The 15,024-nt window shown below is 45.9% G+C and overlaps 1 protein-coding gene across 2 annotated transcripts in view; it reads right to left on the bottom strand.

Annotated features, from left to right (window-relative positions):
- The window catches only part of bbs9 (Bardet-Biedl syndrome 9), a 160,471-nt gene that overhangs the window by 58,816 nt on the left and 86,631 nt on the right, over nucleotides 1-15,024 (bottom strand). For both annotated transcript variants that reach the window (XM_030102972.1, XM_030102973.1), the window contains 2 exons: nucleotides 11,242-11,424; nucleotides 866-1,115 (listed from right to left, as the gene is read on the bottom strand). In XM_030102972.1, the coding sequence (XP_029958832.1) occupies nucleotides 866-1,115; nucleotides 11,242-11,424 (433 nt within the window). The remainder of the gene's footprint in view (nucleotides 1-865; nucleotides 1,116-11,241; nucleotides 11,425-15,024) is intronic.

Below are 15,024 nucleotides of genomic sequence, written 5' to 3'. Positions count from 1 at the left end.
GGATCTGAGTCAACTGAATATCCATGAGTTCATTTAAAACAACAGTTTTTCTGCAAGTGTTAAAGCTTTACATGGCAAATTCAAGCTGTATTGTTAAGGAATTATTAATTTTCATAACTTTTAAAGATGATGCACATGTCTTGCAAGTGTTCATATTTCAGTATAATTTGTTTTGATGATGAATTTCAACATGGATTATCTCTGCAAAACATGAGAATAACTTTAAGATTTCTTCACATAAAAAGACTGAGTGTGTGTATTTGAACGAAGCAAGTTCAGGTTGAAAGAACAAGCAGCAGCGCAGAGTAATTGATGATCTTGTCAGAAACACCTCCATAAACCTTCGCTGAGGCTAAATGATCCGTAGGATGTGTGTTTGCGTGTGAAAGAGTGTATGTATATGTATGATTTTACAAGTCTCTATATTGTGCATGAGTTCTGTTTTCATGCGAGGCTCTGCTCTGTGTATCTGTGTTTGTCTGCGCCTGCCGACGGTATTTTTTATTTTCATATGTGTATCTGTGGTTGTCCCTTTATGTAAGACTGTGTGTGTGTGTGTGTGTGTGTGTGTGTGTGTGTGTGTACAGATGCATTTAATGTGAGCCTGTGCTGGCTGCGAGGTTTTCTATGAATAGGCTTCATGTTTCTGCCTGCTGAGGCCTTAAATCTGCACCAGGGGAGCAGAACACAGGAGGCACCGTCTCAAACGCCAAACTGAGGGCGAGGCGGCGCTCGCTGTTCTTCACTGGAGCCTTCTCTCAGGTTCAGTTCCTCTAGTGAATGTCTCAACTCTTTATAACAAACACATTGTAAAATGACAAAATTAAAAAAAAAACAAACACACAGAAAAGAGTGAGCGACTCACCGGGAGCGGCGAGATTCTGGACCTGAGCAGGGACCGGGACATTGGCCTCGGACGCCAGGGTGAGCCGGCCGCCCTTGCCGATGCGGTCGCACAGCAGGGCGATGTGCTTCTTGAGGCGGGCCGTGTCGCGGGGCAGGCCCAGCACCGGGCCCCCGGCCTGGGCCAGGGACGTGGCCTGGTCTCGGGGGCTCCGGGACAGACACGTGCGCAGGAGGTGGGAGACGGCGGCGTCGCAGCTCTCCTCCCAGCCCTGAGGACAGACACAGGCGGCAAACGCAGGACGAGTCAGGAACCAAAGCTTCCAAATGGAACAAAAAACAGGACAAACGCGACGTCTGGGAGCTTCAACCAGCTGCAGACACTGAAACACGTCTCATTCAGAAAGTTACTTCTTCTGCACATCAGCACACAGCTGAGACATCGGTGTCAAATTACAATCAAAAGTGATTCCAGTTTCAGTAAATAATACCATTTTTCTGTGTTATTTCTGCTATGCAAACACAGACGAGCATCTGGAAGTCAACACACTGGTTTCACAACAGTGAGTGAAAAAAAAAAACAAACTCGAAGTTGTAAAGTTTTGTTGCTTGCAGGCAGCTGCTGGTTGGAATTTCTCCTGAAAATGGATTCAATAATCTTTCTCATTTTCTCTCAATGCAACTTCGAAGCTCTTTACACCATGATAGCAGTTGATGAAATGTTCATGTTTGAAACAGAACAGTCACACTAAAGGTCTGCAGCTTGATCGGAAAAACAAGCAGGTCCTAAAACAAAAACTGGTGTAGCATCGGTTTAAAACATTCATGGGCATGTTTTTAACGAATACGCAGTAAATAATGTCCCAGATTTTACCCACATAGAATAAATGAAGGTTACAGATAAATGCAATTTGCATATCTTATCTGAAACGGTTAAAAACTGACTGAATGCTGTTTCCACATAAAATTGGACTGATAGATTATGCATTGAACAAGCTCATCAATCAATTGCAGCTAATATTTAGTAGATATAAATTGAATATCATCAATGAAAAGAAAATATACAAAACATCTTGAGATCAGTACTTGTGGGTTGACATCGGAAATGTTGTTTCTGAGGGAAAACCAGGAAACGCAGAGGAACTGTGTGTGAACCCCGGTTCACAGGTCGATTCCATGCAACACAGACGTGAAGCAGTTCTCAGAAAAGTAGCTTTGATTTACTGAAAAGTAGTTTAATGATTCACAGGAATGCTAAAAATCCTAAAGATCTTCCACTTGACAATGAAAATATTTAAAGGCGCATTAAGGAGTTTGCTCGTTTTATGCAAAACAGCGCCCCCGCAGGCCTTTGGCGTAACTGCAGCTTAGTGAAAAACTCGTCCCTGTGGCTCGTGTGCACGGAAGAGAGGAACTTCTTCCTCGCTCGTTTAGTAGCGCTCGAGTAAAATGTAAGTTTCTTGTACCTGGTGGAGTCTGTGTGGAGCTGTGGCAGTGCTAGAAGCCAGTCTGTTCTTACTTTCTGGAAGCTCCAGCTCAGTTGTTGCTCACTAAGCATCTGGCGGAGTAATGGCGGACAAAACGAAACCTAACCAGCCGGAGCGCGCATTACGTCATTCCTTTCAAATTCTCCCCAAAAAAATGCTGGTGCCGGACCGGTACTGTGACTTTCAAGTGACAATTTAGCGCTGTTAGAGGTTCTTGTAATGAATATGTCAGGGCACATTGTACACATCACTAAAAATGTGTAACGTATTTATGGTGGAAAATAAGTATTTTTAAGGTTGTAAAACTCCTTAATGCACCTTTAAGGTTGTAAAGAAAAATGCAGACGGCTAATTTTTTTGCAGCCCAATATCAAAGGAGGGGTATTACATGATTTTTAGCCCTTTAGCATCAATCTACAGCACTCAAGCAACAGCTTTGCCCAAAGGTGAATGGTGAAAGCTGCATGTGTCAAAAACAACTTAAATCAAATGTTCCTCTGCATCAGGCTGCCTCAAACAACTGGAAATGAGTCCCTGTCTCTTTACGAATCTCCTCAGCTTAGTGACACGCCCCCTCAGAGCGTCCATCTCGGCGATTTGCGGTGTATTTCCCCCGCCCCCGAGAGGGACGGGGGAGCGCGAGCTGTGCGGGAGGAGCTTTGCAGACTACGTCAGAGATGGGGGGAGATGTGCATTCCGGGCGGAGCAGTGCAGCACCGAGCGTTTCAGCGCTCAACATGGCTGCCGGGGGGAGATTCAGGGATTGCTCAAATATGCGTGAATGGTTCAGGAAACAACTCCAGGCGTCTTTTTAATGGGGAAATGCCACTATAGCTTTATACAAAGCTCAAATAAGTGGATTTTGCATAATACCCCTCCTTTAAAGTTTCTTCATTTTCTGGAAAGATATGTTGCATTTAACAAGAAGAGGCACAATACTGGAAGTGAACAGTGAAGGACAGAGCAGAGACGAGGAAATGAAAGGTAGATTAAGAAGTGATTGCAGAGGACAGAGAAATGAGAGATGAGAAAGACAAGAGGTCATTGAAACAGAGCAGGAGACTGAAAGTTGAAGCTTTTAGGAGGCTACTGACATTTATAAAACAGCAAGGAAATTAAGAAACAGGTTCAGTCAGAAGTGAACACATGCGGCGCTGAAATGACGTTAGGAGCACAGTATCGATCGTCTCTGGAGGGAAGAGAACGAGCTTCACGTAACTCATCCTGCTGGAAACAATTCACCTGGAAGGACGATTCGGATGGGTGAGTCCGAGGAAGAGGAGGTATGTGTGTGCTGAGTGGGTGAGGAGGGTGAGGAGGGTGGAGGAGGGTGGAGGAGGGTGGAGGGGGAAGGGGTGTGTTGACAGATGCCCTCCTACCCTCCAGCCCCCGCACGACTCCTTCCCCTGCCTGCCGCCATGCTGATAGGCCCCTAATGAGCCATAATGACAGGTAATCAACCCTGTAATGATGATGACAGAGAGATACAGAGAGAGAGAGGGAGAGAGAGAGAGACAGGGAGAAAGAGAGAGAGAGAGAGGGAGAGGGAGAGAAAGAGAGAGATAGAGGGGGTGGAGAAGGTCAAGGAGATGAGATGATGACAGACAGAAAGGCAGATATTAGAGACAGAAAACAAGACGAGTGGAAAGACGGAGGACGGGCAGAGATAAATAAGAATGAAAGAAAGAAGACAGCAGAGGGGGGAAGAAAAAAACGAGAGCGGAGGAGGAGGAGGAGGAGGGAGAGAGATGGAGGCGGGTGACCTATTCTTACCACAATACCTCACCGGGTTATCGGAGCGCCGGAGCGCCGGGCGGCCGGTTACTGTGGGAACTTGGCACGCCGGCGCACGCGTTCTCTGACACATACGCTCCACATGCTGCGGAGGAAAATTAAACGTCTGAGCGGCAGACATTCATCCTCCGCAACCAGAAGAAAGGAAGCAAAGAAAAGGTGGAGCGGAGCCCCTCTGGACGGAGGCCAGAGCGATAAATTAAGACAAAGTTCCCACTAATGTAGGAACGGGAGAGAGGCTTGTTTCCTTCGCCCAGAAACAAGAGGCTGCTTGTTTTAGTCACTGATCTCTGAACACTGAGGGAGTTTGTGCTGCTTTTTGAGACGGGAAGACTCTGGATTAGTGTACATTTATTGGTATTCAAAGGTTGATGCCTTTTTTAGAAAATGTTAAGTAAAGGTTTACTGATTAGGTTTTTTTTTTTTTTTGGTTGAAGAGACAAAGGAATTCTTTGTGGGTTTCTCCAAAGCCACCAACAGGGACAATCTGCACGTCTACAGCATTTTAAACTTTGACAAAGAGGGTATATAGAGGTGCTACAGCGTTTCCTCATCCTCTCATTACATCCTGACTCTTCAGCCGCTTACGATCCACGTCAGGAATATCAGGTCTGACACGGGGAAATCCCAGGTGTGATTGCAAATCCTACAGACAGCCAGGGATAAAATAAAAGGCTCCCAAATCCATCGCGCAACCATGGGGGAGCCCGAAAGAGAGAGGCAAAGGTTCAGAGAGCAAATCCCCCGGCCCGAACCTCCTCATCACGCCCGGGAGAGTCCGGGGAGACGCCCGAGTCACGGCTGCCTGACAACAACGTCGCAGTCAGTCTGTGGGGGAAACATCTTCCACACGATGACCCCCTTCAAACCAAGCAGTGAAATCCGTTTTCTGAAACGTGTCTCACAAAGACAGAGCAGCCAGCTTCCTTCACCGCACAACTTATGGCTGTGATCAACTTTAAAAACGATCAATCACTGTAAATGCTAACTTTAAGACGATCACAACCCAAATATGGTAAAAAGAACCAGAGGTTTGGAACTGAAATCTCACATACGGCCGATACTGGACGCCTCATCTGAGCAGAACGTCCGTCTTCACAGCGGCAGATTTCCAGACAAACACGTGAAAAAATAACAAAAGTCATTCCCAGCTACGCTCGCCAGTGAGAACCACAGTACAGAAGAGGCTGTGGAAGGAATCTGGTGGGAAATAAAGCGTGATGAAGGTACGGTCTGGGGCCTGAAGCACTCGGTCTTGGTGGAAACGCAGATCAAAGGCAGACGGACGTTGTTTTAAAGCGGGGGTCTGGATTGTGGTCGGGTAAGGCTTCGGGTACCACAATCACACGAAACGTGATCCGGGGAGTCCAGCGGGAGCAGAAGACGGGAAGGTTTAAGAGCTTCACTGCACGGCGGGTTCCAGTACTCAGGATGGGGTTTTACAGCTCTGGAAGGTCATCAGACACCGGGCGCTTTATCTGCAGCCGCAGAGCGAGCGAGGCAAACAGCAGAAATATGTTCACAATAAAAGAAGAGAAACTTGAATCAGCAGGGATGTTTCTGTCTGATCGCAGCTTTGTGGAAGCAGAAACGAGCGTTCCGGGGTTTATCCTCGGGGATGTGAGTCTGGGTGGAGAGCGAGTCGTCTGGTTGGGGTACGACTTACAAAAAAACCACAATGATTCAAATCTGTCTGGTGGTTCAGTATAAAAGCAACACCTGGTCAAACACAGTGACGACTTTATGAAGGTGTGTTTTTAGGGGGAATATGAAACATTTATAGTTCTTCTTAACACTTTATATCATTAAACACTCGATTCTGCTTGGAATACTTTTATACAAAAACGCTTCACAGCACCGAAAATAGTTTTGTGGCAGCAGCATAAATGCACTTGATCCTAAAATATGTGGCATAAAAAGGTAGTCACACATTCAGGGTTTGGCTGCATAAAGTTCTCCTTTGGTTTCACTTTCTGGGTTTTCATACAGCTGCTAAAGGTTTGCACTCTCTCTTGAACAAGGGGTCTGAGAGACTTAACAAAGCAAAAGCTTCTTTTTATTTTGGAAAGGGAAGAACTCTAACTTTAGATTTCTGTGAGAAAGTCACTCTAAAAGGAAGACAGTCAGATTTGGAAATTCTATTTCAGGAGGCAGATGAAAACAGCCACTGGTCTCATCAGAGATTCGATTCTCATTCTTATCATTTGAAGTTCATCTTTATTAACAGGCTGCAATAATGAACAAATTAGCTATCATGAACATTCAACCCAAAAATAATAATTGTCTGAACTGACTCCAGGACGATTTCTTGATAAACGCCTTTCTCACTCTCAAGTCATCCAAATGTGATACTCAACAACTTTTGTCATGAACAAAGTCTAAAGTGATGTCTGGCGACGTCTTAATCCGGGAGTAAGACAATATTCATGGTTTCGCTCAAATTATAACCTGAAGTCACGGACTGACCAGTGGTTCACAGCAAATCACCTCTTGTGTCATGAACTAATATATCCGCTGCTCCACACACACACACACACCACTGTCTGATTTATATATTAAACCTATAAAAAGAAGAAAACATTTTCCCAATAAATACTGGAAATTCAACTCCAGCCTCAATAAAAACAATAATTAACGCCACAATATTAAATTCTTGATTTCAGAAATTAAGATATCGGATAAGCTTACATCCCCGGTCAAAAAGTGGGAATACCTGAAATACAACATTTGCCAAAACCCTATCTCATGATAAAAGAATAAAAAAAGACCTGGGGAAAAATAAATAGATATTATAGAGTAGCTGAATATTTGCTGGCAGAAAATACGAACCCTCCACCCTGCTCCAGATGTAATTTAAACTCAGAGCTCGAGGAGCAGAAATCGGATATCAGACCTCGAGGAGAATTTCAGCAGATTTCCTGAACTTCTATAAAGCCTTTGACTTGGAAGAACATGAGTTTACTTGAAAATTTTGGTTTTGGCCCTCGATCTAAAAACCTGCTTTGTGGACTAATTCATGTCTTTCTCCTGAATGCCAGCATTTTAAGATCGATGTCGGAGTCCTGCAGGGTTTTCCCATTCCACCAAACCGGATCATATTAGTGACTGAAATGTGAGCCGTTTATCTTAGAAACTGTAATGACGTGAAAAAAACTAAGCGTATTGGGTACAGAAATCACAGAGTGAACAACACATTATTTCTAAAAGATGAAAATCAAACTAAACTGTCTACATTCAGGACTAAATTCAGACTTAAAAGAGTTGAAATCTTTGCTGTTCGTGACACACTTTTTAAAGAAATCTGCCACATTCCTGCTAAATCCAAACTCCAGTGTCTCAGTATTCATCTCACCAAAGACCAAACCAAAGCTAATCAATTAAAGCTGAGTGAATGTAAGACTGCGTTAAATTTATGGCTCCAAACTCTCAATCTGAGGTTGGATCTGCCTCACAAAAATTAAAGTTTATGGAGATGTATCTACCCAACCTCCCGTAACGCCATGGCAAATAAACTAATAAAATCCATCAAAGAAACCAATATAAACTCTATTCAGAGAACCAGGACCCATCCTACAAGGAAAAACAATAAGGTTAAAGAAATAAATGAAAGTTATTGATTTTGACTCTCTTTATGCCACCCTGAAGACAAACTGGTTCAAACCCTAAACATAGCGACTCCTTCTGTTATTACATCCAAAGTTACTGGTTTGACAAAACTGGTGACTTCATGTTCTTCACCTGATGCTGGTTTTGATTTTGTTGATAAACTTTCTACAGCATAGTCAGAGTTTCAAAAACTAATTTTGTTGTATTGGAAAATGTCATGTGGACATTATTTCTCACCACATTCTATAATCTGGAACGACAGATCGTCGTGTACATCAAGAGGAGCCACCGTTCCGGTGACCCCTGACCCCACAGCACTGCAGGCAGTCTCCAACAGACACCAGAGTCGTAGAGCGCTCCACCACGGGACGCTCCTGTTTGTGCAACGTATGGGCAAAAGAAGAAAAAAAGATTTGAATGATACAAGAGTCTCTCATGTCAAGTACAAAAAAAAAAAAAAAACTTCTTTTAAAGAGGACAGACTGGGAAAAGAAAGAAAAAGTATGAGGGAAATGATCAGTTAAAATGTTGGATGGAGAGAGGAAGAGGGAGGAGAAGACACACGCAAACCGTAAAGATGAACCAGAGTTAATCAAAAAGGGAAAAATGGAGAGAACAGAAAGAAAAAGAAGTGAGATGAAGAAAGGGAAAAGACTAAATGAGAGGAGGAGGAAAAAAGGAAGGGAGGTGTGAGAAAGGCTGGAAGACAGTCGATGAGATGTCCCATCGCCATCTGCTTTTCTTTTCATTCATATAAAACTAATTTTTGTTTAGACTGAGAGTGTGTGTAACGGGGAGAAGATCACATGGTCCCAACAAAGTGACAGATGTCCTGCAGGCCTGACGTCGTCTGGCGTCCTGCATTATTCAATGTTCCCACGTTTCAAGCAGCAGATGTGTCTGATGGGACGCCGGTCCGTCTGCCTCCGTCCGGCCAGACTGGAGAACATGAGGAGAACCGACGCAGGGGATCCAGAGAAACATCCAGAATGCTGAGGATGTGCAGGTCCCGAGGCAGCCCGGCTCTGAACAGGCCTGGTTCTGCACTGCAAACCACAGGCATGTGGAGGAGCTGCCATCAGGCACGGCCGAGTCCTCAAAGTCTTCACAGCTTCACCTTGAGCAGCATTTTTCTGAAACTGTTCCTCAATATTTACAGGCGGTTTCTGACAGGCCGGTTAACCTCAGCCTGTATTTAGTCCCCCGAGTCTCCGTCTGTTTTGATACCCCGTCATTCTGTTGATTTATTGCGGATTAAGCTAATTGGCTCACAGAGACTTCCAGTCTTGGCTTGTCGGGCATTTCTCTGTGGGGTTTGCATGTTCTCCTGGCGCCCCTCTGGCTTCAGGACAAACTCGAGCCCTGAAACCTGTCTGGTGTGATCACGAGTGTCTGTGTCTCCAGGTTGGACTGGTGGCCGGTCCAGGACGCACCAGCGCCTTGATAAAACGTTTCTCCAACGGTTTATTTAAAGTTCGTGCTCTTTTTAAATATGACTTGAAAGTAGAAAGACAATGAAGGCATTTTGTGCTTCTGCGTTATAAAATTTAAAACGTCGATGTTCAATGTCTCAGAAGTTGACTGTTAAATTAAAAACAAAACAAAGCTTCATTATAATTCCATCGTAGCTCTGATAAGTGGAGCTGGACTCCTCCTCCTCCTCCTCCTCCTCCTCCTCCTCCTCCTTCTCCTCCTCCTCCTCAGCCCTTCAACCCTTCTCTCACTCTGTTAATCCGGCCCTTCTCCTCTATTCTCCTCTTTAACTTCATTCTTGGGATTCATCTCTCTGAGGCAGAGAGAGAGCGAGAGACTGGCACCCACCTGGAATGACCCCACCTGAGAGGTCAGAGAGCAGGTCAGGGGTCAAGAGGAAGTGTGTGACCAGGCACATCAACTAAGACATGCAAAGAATTCACTCACACTAAACAGGGGATCCTTTCAAAGTAAAACTCTGGATTACATTGTGTGGTTTTTTTTAATTATATGAAAAAAAAGATTCCTTGCTTCACTGTTTTCTTTCAAGGAATAATTATTGCAGGTACTGTGGCCAGAAATATCGCCAGCCCAAGCGAGCACAGCCAGATATATCCAGCGCTCATGAAGTGAAAGGAAAACTGCCTCATCACGTCTCTCTGTCTGCAGGCAGCAGCGCTGGAGAACCGGGTGTGTGTTCTGGAAATAGAGCCTCAGACCCCCTGCTGGGCGCAACCCTGATTACTGCTAATTCACCTAACGCCAATAATCCCATTAAAAACAACACACACACACACACACACACAGTCCCTCGAGGCTCATCAACTGACCTCCTCAGCCTATTTCTGTCCACGTGTGTGTGTGTGTGTGTGTGTGTGTGTGTGTGTGTGTGTGTGTGTGTGTGTGTGAATATAATGTCGATGTGTCAGAGAAGGCTGTAAATAGACTTTCTGGTAATAAGAGGTTCAGGGGATTGATCAGGGCTATGGAAAAACTAACACACACACACACACACACACACACACACACACACACACACACACACACACACACACACACACACACAGTCTCGTATTTCTATCCTTGTGGGGACCTTCCATTGACTCCCATTCATGTCTAGCCCCTAACCCTGACCCTTACCCTAACCCTAACCCACACCACAATAAAGCCTAACCCTAAATAAATGTTTTTGCACTTTTACTTTTTTCAGTAACAACAACATGGTCAAGAAAACACTGTTTCTCCTACTTAGGACCGGAAAAAGGTCCCCACAAGGCACGTCGTTCCACGTTTTGCTATCCTTGTGGGGACATTTGGCCCCAACAAGGATAGAAATATGAGAACACACACACAAACACACACACACACACACACACACACACACACACACACACACACACACACACACACACACACACACAGGTACGCTGGGTCTCTGTGGGGTGAGAAATCTTTCACGGTGCGGCTGCAGAAAAAGCAGAAGCTCCGTCAACACAGCGCTTTGCGCTGAGCTGAGTCCCCTGCAACGGGAACAACACACACACATGCACAAAAACACACAGCGACACACACACACACATTCAGCTGGACGTCTGAGTCAGAGGCTACTAAAAGAGCAACACGCCATCCCGTCAGGCCGGAGCTTATCGTGACCTTCACCTCTTCCGTGTGTGTGTGTGTGTGTGTGTGTGTGTGTGTGTGTGTGTACACGTGTACTCAATGTCTATTCACACACACTCACAGTTTTATGGCTCACATTATAAACAGGGACCACAGAACACACACTCAACACAGAGCTGACAGGTGAGCGCTGAGCGGTGGAGAGTGGAGTGTGTGATTGAGTGTGTGTGTATCCCTCGGGGACCAGAGGTCCTTAATGTATTTTAAAAGTTTTCAGAGTGTGTGTTTAAGCCGGGACTGTGTTTACCGAGCGGCTGCAGATGGATGGACGGACACTGACACGTTAATGGCCTCCCATGCGTGCGTGCGTGCATGCCTGTGTGTGTGTGTGTGTGCATGCGTGTGTGTGTGTGCGTACCAGCTGCGGCGTGTCCTGCAGCAGCGGCAGCAGCGTGGCCTCCAGGATGGCGGTCTGGTCGGGGGTCAGGCCCTGCCACAGCGACAGCAGCAGCACCAGCAGGTGTGTGGCGCTGCGCAGGCGGACGAAGGCCTCCTCCAGCTGCGCCCGGTTCTCCTCCGCCGCCTCGGCCAGAGCCATCACCTGGAGGAGAGGAGCGGCCACATGAACGCCACGACGCCAAACTCTCGCTTTTCAAATTGACTCCTCGAGCGAAGAGATCTGGAAACGTTCCCCCTTCAGAGGAAAACTACGGGAATGCTACGCAGTGGAAATCCATTTCACAGCTGTTTACTACAGATCTGCTTCCTTCACCAGCGGAATAATAAACTAGAAGAACATAACTCAGTCCAGTTAAACTAAACAACACTTTGACTGTCGACCTCAGAGGATTTTCATCAACTCCAACAAAACTGAACCACTGGAGGAGAAACGATGACGGGATGAGACAGAAACGGCGTCAGTGGAGCTCATGTCCCTCCTGCGTTTACTGAAACACACCGCGCACAACAGAAAGCGAGTGAACGCATGAACGAGGAGCGGCGGGACTGTGTGAACTCTGACCTCCAGCCAGGGGTCAATCCCTCCGTCCCTCCATCACTGAAACCGCGGAGGGGTGGAGATAAGAGGCGTGAACAGGTGAAGACAGAGCATGACGGATGAAAATGAAGACAACAAGAAAGGACAGGCCGGACGGAGAGACGGAGGGAAACAGGTTACGTAGTGAGGGGATGAGAGAGAGAGAGAGAGAGAGAGAGAGAGAGAGAGCGAGAGAGGTGAAAGCAGATCTGGGGCTAATGGACGAGTGTGTATTCAGATAAATGAGTGATCTGCAGGCCTGAGTGCCAACGTGCGCCTGCAGTTTGTTTGACAAATGGATCCAGCGCTCGACATTTGATCCTGTGAAAACAGAGATGGAAGACGGAGAAGGTGTGTGAGAAAGTGTGTGTGTGTGTGTGTGTGTGTGTGTGTGTGTGTGTGTGTGTGCGTGCCCCAGGGCGAAGCAGCAATTGCCAAAGTAAGCTCGTTTTGATTTGCGTAACACTAAACTACAAACACACAGGTACGGGGGACGGGAGCCTCCTCTAGGAGTCGCCCGCAGTGTAAACACTCAGGTAAAACTCCGACCGGTTTCCCGGGTAACCCCCTGAACGTCCCCGGCTCTCATTCATCCCCCGGGTCAGCGGCGGGCGCCATGTCACTCACACATCGCCGGGAAGTCACACACACTCACATTTATGACCCTGCTTGAAAGAGAGAGTGACTGATTGAGAGCAAACCTCAAACCGGCTTCCAGTTTTCGGCGGGAGCTTCGCCGAGTGCGAAGCAGCAAGACGGCGTCTGTCCTTCCACCTGCATGTCGGACCGCTGCTGTTTGTGTTGGACGAGCAAAGAGAGGAACGGGCTGATTTTTGATCGTGATTGAGAAGTGGGACTTGTGGAGCCTTCAAACACACATTTCCTTCACTGCACTGCACTGCTTCCGCAGGTCGACTCTGCTGTTACTCTGCTCGCCACGTATCCAGAAACGACGACCACATCAGACACGTAATGAATGCAGAAGGCAAAACGCTCCGTCCATATGCATGTAGCGTCGGGGATATTTGAAATTTAAGGCCTTGATGCTGTCGATATTTCATTTCCAGATTTTAACGAAGAGTAACAGACCTGGGAAACCGTCCAAAGCTTTACAAGGAAAAGAAGGAAATACTTGAAATCAAAGTGATGAGAAACCTTCATCAATTAAGTTTACGATTCACACCTTGGCCCTGATACTGTCCAGAACCTTTGGTTTTCTTATGGTCTCTGTCAGATCAGAGGTTGGTCTTTGCACTGCGGTCTTCCACTTTGTACCCAAAGACACACAAAAGACAAGCAGTCAAAAAGAAATTGAAGAGCAGGAAGTCATTACACTCGGTGTTAATTCCATAGTTCTACAGATCGAATTCAGCGACGGATACCACGGTTCAGTTGAGAGACAAAAAATCAACAATAACCCTGAACTACAGTGTTGACTGGTGAAATTAAAGACGCTGTTATTCTCGTCAAAAACAGGGCTCCAGTCAAGAGTGGCATGTGGTCGGTCACCAACACCCCGGAGGCGAGCGCCGCTCCATAACGGACGGCACCACGAGAAATAAAGTGTTGGTTTCCAGGTGCAGCTCAGCTGTGTTTACTTCTTTACTGCAGGAAATGCAAAACACTGCATCGATCAGCCATCGATTTATCGTTTTTCAGCTGTAGGTCGATATTCATGGCAGAGAGAATCAAGTGTGTCTTTCATTGGCATCACGAAGCCACTCGGCCCAAAAGTCTTAATGCTCTCAGTCAAACTGTGCCTGAACACTTGTTAGTGTCTTACATGACAGTGAATGAAAATAACTGACTATATTTGTAATTTAAAGTTTATTTAAGTATAATTCCAGCAAGCTGGGTGGTTGATATGCTTGTTCTTTCCAATTACAGGACAAACAGATGAGATTCTTTAAAACAGAGTGTCAAAATGATTTTAGTTCAGGGGCTGGACCAGTGAAATGGCACCATAAAACCTTTAAATTCAAACTTCTAAGTTGTTCTCTATTGTGGTGAAGTGTCCTGATGTCCTGATGAAAATCGTGATATTCTCACAAAAATGAACAATTACTGACAGTCTCAAAAAAAAGCCAATTTTAATGCTTTAACCGCTGCTTTAAAATGTCCTCGTACATGATTCTCTGGTTCCCACACGCAGGACTTTCTCCACACAACACACTTCATCCCTCTAAACCCACACACACGACCCCAGAAACCCAAACACCCCCCTCAGTGTCTCTGAAAGTGTGTGAATCTGTGTGCATATTGACAAAAAGCTCCCGGTCCAGTGAAGGGATCCATTGTTGGCAGCCGCACGGCTTACATACGTGCACACACGCAAGCGCACACACACACTGATTGATGCCAGCTGAGAGGACACAAAGGCACCTTCAGCTTAGCACAGAGATACACACAAGCTTCACATATGAGAACACACACATCATGTGGCACGTGTGCTGGCAGGCGCAAACTGTCTCACACACACAATGACAAACACACACGTGACAACATGATGCTTCATACAGAGCAATGCATACACTTTAAGAGAAGGACCTCGCTTCCTCACACACACACACACACACACACACACACACACACTCCCGCAGTGGTTTGAAGTGGTGCGCCAGTGAATGAACTGCTGCTGACCTTAAACAACCTGCAGTCGGAGCAGCAGGTCAGGAGCTCCTGGCGGGTCTGCAGTGGGATCTGGACTCCATTCAGGACACATAAGAGGGACATTCTGCTGCATCTCAGCCTCTAAAACCTGCTCTACATCCCAACGACAAGGCGCCGCTTTGTGGAGCCGTCCTTTTCTGGACCGGCACGACCTTCAAGCATCACCTTCAAAAAGAAATGTGGCGTGAACGGCGGTTCAGAGAGAAGCTTTAAAGTCAGAGGAATCATTATCCAGACGACTCCAAAAACAAAACAAAAAAAAAACTTTACTCTTAGTTTATTTACACTATTTCTTCAATCCATCCACAGTTTTACTGGATTATGTTACTTGTGGTTCAGGAGGATGTAAAAACTTTCAGTATTTCATGATTTTTTTTTTAAACTGAATCTTTGGAAAGTTCCGATCGATAAAGAACCAAATGATCCAAAACGTCAAGGCACACTGTTTGTCTCTGAAGTTCAAACTGAGCCCAGCCTGAACAAAACGCAGTGTGT

Source organism: Salarias fasciatus, chromosome 11 (genome assembly GCF_902148845.1).
Source record: "Salarias fasciatus chromosome 11, fSalaFa1.1, whole genome shotgun sequence".
Classification (NCBI taxonomy): Eukaryota; Metazoa; Chordata; class Actinopteri; order Blenniiformes; family Blenniidae; genus Salarias; species Salarias fasciatus.
The sequence above is the reverse complement of the archived record's forward strand: the minus strand, read 5'-3'. Positions and strand labels throughout refer to the sequence as shown.